Source organism: Drosophila melanogaster, chromosome X, assembly GCF_000001215.4.
Source record: "Drosophila melanogaster chromosome X".
Lineage (NCBI taxonomy): Eukaryota > Metazoa > Arthropoda > Insecta > Diptera > Drosophilidae > Drosophila > Drosophila melanogaster.
This window is the reverse complement of record NC_004354.4, coordinates 20,977,477-20,985,657: the sequence shown is the minus strand read 5'-3', so window position 1 is coordinate 20,985,657 and position 8,181 is coordinate 20,977,477. Positions and strand designations below refer to the sequence as shown.

General features: G+C 40.5%; 2 protein-coding genes across 2 annotated transcripts; both read right to left on the bottom strand.

Moving 5' to 3' along the window:
• Positions 1 to 411: 411 nt before the first annotated feature.
• CG11666 (uncharacterized protein) lies at positions 412 to 972 on the bottom strand. Its single transcript, NM_167721.3, has one exon. The coding sequence runs from the start codon at positions 935 to 937 to the stop codon at positions 647 to 649; it is 291 nt and encodes a 96-aa protein (NP_728377.1). The 5' UTR covers positions 938 to 972; the 3' UTR covers positions 412 to 646.
• A 5,817-nt stretch (positions 973 to 6,789) lies between these two features.
• Positions 6,790 to 7,372, bottom strand: CG44426 (uncharacterized protein). Its single transcript, NM_001298575.1, has one exon. The coding sequence runs from the start codon at positions 7,278 to 7,280 to the stop codon at positions 7,011 to 7,013; it is 270 nt and encodes an 89-aa protein (NP_001285504.1). The 5' UTR covers positions 7,281 to 7,372; the 3' UTR covers positions 6,790 to 7,010.
• Between the last annotated feature and the right edge of the window lie 809 nt (positions 7,373 to 8,181).

Below are 8,181 nucleotides of genomic sequence, written 5' to 3'. Positions count from 1 at the left end.
CAAAATCAAAAACAAGTAAATTCTAAATAAACCAGTCGGGTTAAGGCAACACATTGATTCAGTGATTCATTCATAATATTTGGAATGTAAGGAAGCGAGTGTAGTTTCTATGCATCCATTATTTGAATATTTCTCAGTGTAGTTCTGTTTGCACTGGCCTTTGTCTAAGGGGGCGGGGCAGGACGGTAGACGGACCTGGGCCGGGTGAATTTATAGCACAATGTCAACAGTTGCCGCGTAAATATGTAAAATTGTTTGTAAATAGCAATTTCGTTGAGCCCCCCACGCCGTCGATGCCGAAAAGCAAACGATGTGCGTCAATCGATGTGGAGGAGAGCAAACTTAATTTACCTTCAATTATGCGAGAGGTGTTAGAAGGCGCTATGTTGAGTTTAGAGGACTTTTTGATTTCTGGTTTCGAAAGTCGAACGGACTTTAATCTCTTCAAATCGAGTATTTATCAAGGCACAATTAACTATCTTGCTTTTATTAAGCACATCAATGCATTGTAAGTTAAAGGGCATGGTGGTACAATGGGTCGTATGCGTATTCTTCTGCGCGTTACTCATACGACGCATGAGAGCCATAACTTTTTGTAAACTTTGAAATTGAATTCTAATTTGACATTATTTTATTTAATTTGGCATTAAGGATGCATGGCATTTAGGGCGAGTGGAATGGACATGGCGGGCTGGACCATTCGCTCACTCTCCATTTCCAATTTACGTTCCAAGATGTCCTCTCGCCCAATGTCGATGTCTATCGGCTGCCAGTGATGGTAGCTTTCGATCCTCGAGGACAATGGAAAAGTGCTGCACACGGTCGTCAAACTGGAGTTTTTGGTCAGGTCATGGTTGTACTGCTCCTCGCTGCTCGTGGTTACCTCGTCGAGATCCTTATCCACATCCTGCGCCTGCAACTGTTGCTTGACATCCATTGTGTTCGAACGATTTTAGTTTTATTTGAATTTTTATCGGAGTTCCAAAATAAATTGTCTGCTGACAACTAATGCTAATGGGAATGTAAAATGCTATGATTGGGACTCTAGGTCGTAACTGATAACCGACACCATTTTGGCTTAAGTCAACAATTTGCTCTATCCTCGCCATCGCGAATGAGTTTCTATAATATATGTTAACCTAGTTTTGTAATCGGTGAATAGCGAGTAATTTAACTTTTAGAGCTAGAACTTTATTGTTTTAACACCGATTTAGCCAAACCCTCTCTAAGAAGTAGTTTTGCTCCAAGCATTTTAAAGTCTTTTACATATTTCCTATGGAAGGGGATCTAAAGAAGAAATGCCAACTGGATAAAGGGAGACTGCATCACCAAATCGCTTTTGCATGCAGCTGACCATGAAGGAACCGCCTCCAGCTTTCCCTCGACTTCCCCTATTTCCGCTCCCTTATCACCCATCCCCTGTCAACTGCCAAATGCCACGCCCACTGACCAAGCTGCCCAGCCCCCGGGTCAGCAACCTTGATGGCTGGCAGTGCGTTAATTGATTGTTCGGCTGGCCCATCATTATCGGCAGAGGGAAGGTCCTCCCGACTTTGGATCTGGCACATATGCCAGGACGCAGAACGCAGGACGAAGGAACGCAGACGGTTAAGGCTGACCACTGGTCATGCCGATGACGCTGATGGACAGCAGTCGGTGGGTTTAGGGAGTGACCAAAAGCAAGGGAAAAGACCAAAACAAGCAGTGTTGACAAGAAAATTGCTTCGATTTGGGAAAACCAACTGTGGGTATTTGGCCCAAGCCAGAAGTAGCCAAATATTTGAAAATTGTAAACAGAAAATTTATTTAGTTACTCTGTCTATTTATAGATGTGCGGGGCATAAAATTTGAATGTACAATATGAGAGATTGTTAACAAATAAATTTTGTTAACTTATAAATTCAAGGTATTTCAAATTTTTAATTCAATATTGGATATAACATGATATATAACATGATATAACATAACTAAATGCTTCTTTGGACTTAGCCCTGTTTAAATAGTGCTTTAGATTCAATGAAAGAAAACCTAGAATTGAAATGAATTTTTTTTTCTTTGGGCTCTTGGAACGCACTTGTACATGCCCGCAAATGATTCGATTTTATCGATATTTCGATATCGTTTCGCTTTTCGTGGTGCGACAGAGAGGGCTGCCGGGAGTGACAGGGAGAGATAGATGTGGCAAAAATCGGCATTGATTGTCCGTCCGGTTCATTGCAATCGCTGCAATTTAAGCGGGCAAACTTTTTGGCTCACTTCGCTCCACTTCCTGCGCTCCTTTTCGCCCTTTTTGTTTTTGGCCTACATAGAACACGGATATGAAACGCCGACTCTATCTATCGCCCCATCTCTCGTACCCTCTACACATCGAAAAAAAACGTGATTTAGTAAGATACTTTTCTGTGATTTAACACATTGCTCAGGACAATCGTTATTTATCTGGATAGCAAAGTATATAATATTTCGATTGTTTTAGAAATGTTAAGTGTCGCTAATGTTCAAAAATATATATCGAACATTTTCTTACTCCATATTGTAATTTTCACGCTTATATTTGAAAGGCATACATTGCCTATTTGTGTCTTAAGCACATTTATTTTAAGTGTTTCTATGCCCGTCTCGCTTTAACAGAAGTAGCCATCTCTGTCTCACCGCAGTGGAACTTTTTTAATACGCAACACGAGTGACCCGCTTGCGGACAATTGGAATTGTAACTTTTGATTAAATTCGTTGCAATGGCAACCGGGTGAAAAATCGAAGGGAACGGTTGTGAAGTGGGAACGGGTAAAAAAGAGCGGCATAGGGGTGGACCGGGTAAAAATAGGGGTGCACCGGAAGAAGAACCGGGACCGCTTGTGTTCAAGGCAAGCCAAAGGATAAACTTTTTGCGCTGGTTTTTCAATTGCATTTGATTACCTTGTTGCGTGGGCGGACACTCCGCTTGTTGCTCTCTCTCTCTCTCTCTTTTCCTCCGTTCACCTTCATCACTTTCGTTCGCCTTCGTCGCTCTCTTTCTTTTCAATCTGTAACGCCCACTTTCGGGAGTTGTTTGGACGGCACTTGCGAAATCAATTCGAAAACTATGCGAGCCCATGGTAAATATCCGCCCATCCTTATTATTTCCATATCCATTCCCATTTTTATTATTATGATATTTATGCGTACATCTATCTAGCGCTTTATGTTTGCTCGGCACACTTGCAGAAAACATAGGAATTTTATAAAAACAATTTGTTCCGATATGCGATATTATGTGTATATAGTTTGTGCTCTATTCCGCTCTGATCCATGCAAACACACAAATGGACACGGACACAGATGCAAATATTTGCATTGAAAATGTACAAAGCACACACAGTCGAGGTCAACAAAATAGTGGTATGTACATATATACATATATGCTTGATAAAATAAATAATTGTGCAATAATAAAAAAAAAAAACACTTTTTCTTACCCAGTAAGCTGAAGTGCTGCATTTGATAAAATAAAAATTGATTAATATTTGATTTTACTCTTATCTTTATACTTGCATACATTTTTATCAATGTTTTGACCACCATCGTGGGTAAACTCTTAGATGGGATAAAACATTTTGTTTTCGCATTGGCCTCAAGCTAAACAAATAGGTTTTTCAAAATTACAACAAAAGAAACGAAATAACAATTGCTGATGCGCAATAACAAGCAGTTCCAGAAGGAAAAGGCAAGGGTCAAATAAATATATTTTGCATTTAAGTGCACATTGAAATTATTTAAATCAAAACATAGCGATGACATTTAAATTTAGAATTGTTGCGCACCTATTGTCAGTATATCTGCTGTTTAACATTTTAAGTTACTTTGCTCATTGAAAAACTTTGTTCAAATCCCCAAAGTGTGTATGTACATTTTTTTAGGATTTCCTGCGGCTCAGCCCGAATTTTGGCATTTGTTTTTTGATCAATTAACATAGGAATTTATGGGGAATTATCGCTTACGAACATAGGCATTGGCAAAGAGGTTAATGAAAAGGACCATGATGAGCAGGAGGATAGAGCAGCAGGCGGCAGGATAATAAAAAGAATTCTCTAACCATTTTTTTGTTGGTTCGAAAATCAAAAATCTAGTAAGACCTCTTCTTTACCTCTGCCCAAAATGTGTGAGTGAAATATTTACTCTGGAGGAGTCTCAACCTCCCCACCAACTCCATTTTATTGCCCCGCCCACCCTCGCTCCCATCGCTTGTTTCACTTTGTGCTCACTTTTTGCAATTAGGCGAAAAATTCAAATTCAAATCAATAGACAAGGAAAACTTTTGCTGCAGCACGTCGTCACGGCAGAGGGGCATGTGGAATTCATATAGGGCTGCAGGACCAAGAAGGACCCAGACCCAGACCCGACCCGACCAGACCAGACCAGGCCAATTGGCCAATGCCAGCGGCTTCGTACGTGTTCGTCCAAAATAATGCCGGTACACGTCAAAAAACTGGTTAAAATAAATTATGGATCTTTGCTTTAAGACGTTCACATGACTGTAAGTGAAATGGTATTAATAATCAATTGCCTTACAATCCATAGATTCTTAAGCATTAGCCGTAATTATTACTATTAGGATATAATAGTATACTTACTTAAAAGCTTAAGTTATGGTCGTAACTCATTTGCGGTCGTAATAATTCAAAACCCACAATAACGATGATTAGTGATTAAACCTAAATAAATTTAGTATCAGCTTCAAACTTTTAGGAACCCGATATATTCATATACTCTATACGTGTTAAAGTCGTTATTTTTAATCAATTCGTTGTCAATTTTTTGATCAATTGTTGATGTCAACACTAAAGTTTGTATGTTTAAAGTGTACTGTTCCGTTTAAGGATCCGGGTCCTCGGCCTGCGAATATTTGGGTATGGGCATTCTCCCCAAGGAGACGCTGCAACAAGCGAAGATGCTGAAAGGACATGCTGGATCTGGAGCTGATTCCGAGGACTGGGGCTGACGTTGGGGCTAATGTGATTTCGTACGTTCAATTTGTGAATTGCCTGGAACACACGTACAGTGGCGGAGGGCTCGGGGGTCAGGGCAGGGGGCTCGAGGGGTTTTTGGGGCTTCAGGGATCGGGGGTCCTGGGACAACGGCATATGCATAACTACGTGGCATGTGCATTTTGCTGGCTTTTCTTTTCTTCTCCCCATCTTTGTTCGCTTTTTTTGGCGGCAGCTTGCTCATTGTCGTGCAACAATTTAACATACAACGTGGAGGAAATTATTTGGATATCCGACATTGGAAATACCCAGTGAAGTGCTTCAATAAGCAGTAAGATATCTGCCAAAAATGTATAGAGCAAAAATATATTTAGTAACCATAAGCAGTGAACTTGCATCCTGACTCCATACTACTACATTTTTTGTACATATCGTGTACATAAAGTTGTGATAATAACTCGAATTAATTGATAGCACTTAGGAAAATTTGTCTTAAAAAAGGATGCATTCAACAAATTGCATCAAAAGGGCCATTCGTTTGCATTGCCATATGCTTCAAAATTTTCCAGGGTATCAGGAAGAACGAACTGTGCGGGAACAATGCTGTCAGCAACATGATTACCTACAGCGAATGAAGGAGAGGCAAGATCCAGGGGCGAAAGAGAGGCCAGATGGATGACTCGGCCTGCAATCTGCAGTTGAATGCAATTCGTGGCGAGGAGTTCAGTTGGAGTTCTCAGTTCCCAGCTCCCAGTTCCCAGTTCCGATTCAGAAATCGCAGTCCGATGCCAGCTGGAGTTGGGCTGCATTAAATGTAAGGCAGTGTGCCAGACACACATATTGCTGAAAGAGACGGCAAAATACATAGGCGGCGAAAGAGACAGAAAGATGGACTGACTGCGGCAGAGACATTTTGCATTAAAATTAAGGCAAATTTATAATGAGCCAAAATTGTCGTTGCGATGCAATCGCCGCAATATATAATATATGGCGCATATAGGATCATACATATTCTGTGTATATATCAGCATATATGAGTGTATGCATATGAAATATATGTGTGCCTGGACGTGACTCCTGACTCATGACTCCTGTCTCCGTATCCTGGCTGGTTTCCTTGTCCTGCTCCCGAGCCCATTATTGGGGTAATTTATAATTTGTTCATTTAAATGATTACAAAGGCAGGGAGCACGGAGGCCAAGTATGTATGTATGTGGGCACTTGCAACTATAAAAATGAAATGCATTTTTTTTAATACCGCCAAAGAAATGGTTTTTTCTATTATAGATATCGGTTAAAGGACTTGAATGAAGCTGCTGGCTTTATTTCTTATAAGTTAGTTTGACTATCCTTATTATGTGCATTTCAAGGCTCAATCGAATCGAATCAATGCGAAACGATTATAATTAGCTCTTAATTATTATCAGTTTTGGCTGTATAATTGGTACGAAGGAATATAGCTAGTTTAAATTGGTTTTAAATAATAAATTGCTTGTAAAAGAATGGAAAATTTTCAATGTAGCATGGATTTTGCAAAGAAATAAAATAAAACTTCGCAGTATACAATGGACTTTAAATTACTGAAAATAATAAAATATTTATCTGTTTTCACTGGAAAATCGCCATTTTGCAGGAGTGCAAGACATCTGAACTTTAGGGAGCATAAGAATAGCCCACATCTTGCGTATAGCGAAAATGACATTCTCGACTAGATAAAAGAAAATATAAGTTAATGTCTTAGGAGAGTGCAAGATTTTACTGGAAAATAAGCACGTGTTTTTGTTTTTTTTTTAAGGAATACAACCATTTGTGGCACCTGGTCATTAGGGAGCATGTGTGTGCGCATCCGACTGACACAACTGAAATTTAAAGTGCAACATCAATCACTGGTGCAAACGGGGACAAGACTTCTTCTTTTCTCGCCTTTTGGCAAGGAGCATTTATGCCTTGGCTAGGCCCAGAATATATATCCTCGCTTCCTGTTGCTCAACACTTCAGATGATCCCCCCGCAGAAGTCCCAACTGGAATTGTAATGACGCAACAATTTAAAGTTTGTCGTTGATGCTGCAAAACTCGGTGCTAATGGCGTCAGCGTCAACGTCTCTCAACTCATCTTTGAGCCCCCTTCTCTGCGCAGCTCCTATCCTCTGTCCTGTCCTGAGGAACCAGGACCCAATCCTTTCGTCCTGATCCTGTCCTGCCATCTTGTTTTTGTTGTTGTTGATGACGGCGATTATTTGCGCCATGAACACATGGAAGCAGCTGCAAAAGGTGGCGTCCTGCATCCTGTAATCCTCCTCCATCGACGTCCCCATTTTTAACCCACACCGCCCCGGCTGCATCACAGTTCCAACCTTCGGCCAGGTTGTCCAGGCGGAAAGACACTGCTATACTTTCAAAAGTCCCTTGACATAATTCTCCATTATATTCTTGAACTCAAATAAATGGGATAAAATAAAATGTTACTGTAAGTGTTCACTTTAAAAAGTTCTATTTCGATTATTTCTCCAAGTTAAATGACGAAATAATCAATGCCCCAAGTGCAAAAGCTAAAATTCCTGGGATGAAATGACAATTTCAGTGTTAATCGCGATAAGAATTAGTTTTACCAGCAAGTTTCTCTCAGTGGATTAGCGACTCAGTGTGCAGCAATTCAAACTTTAAGCTGTCGACAAGGCAAAGTCGAGCACTGCAACTGCACACAGTGCGGGAGAGAGAGAGATAGAGAGAGAGAGAGGGGAGAAACCAGGCTAAAAGAGACAGAAAGAGCCAGACACTTGGCAATACAAATTGAAATACTTCTTCCTCAGCTTCTTCTATATCTATACATATATCTATACCTGTCTCCGTCTCTTTCGCTGTGAGTTTGACTGTTGCTCTGCAGGATGTATTAATATAAATGAATTATTCGGATGAGGCAGTATACGGTAGTATTCCCCTCGTCTCCCTGATAGATATTATGATGGATACGCCTTAACGATGCTGCCGACGACAAAGGACGCGGAAGGACGAAGCCGCTTGTCTCCAAAAAGTTGGCCACAACTTTATGGCTTTATGGCCACGAAAACCTGACACTCACAACAGAGTCTGAAAGTCAGCTAAGAGAACATGAAGACTTCACTAGAGTCCTGCGTCAGGATCTAGCAATTGAAATGACCAATGATCGATCAATGCGATCAATTTATACACTAAGGTATGTAATACATTTGTAAATAC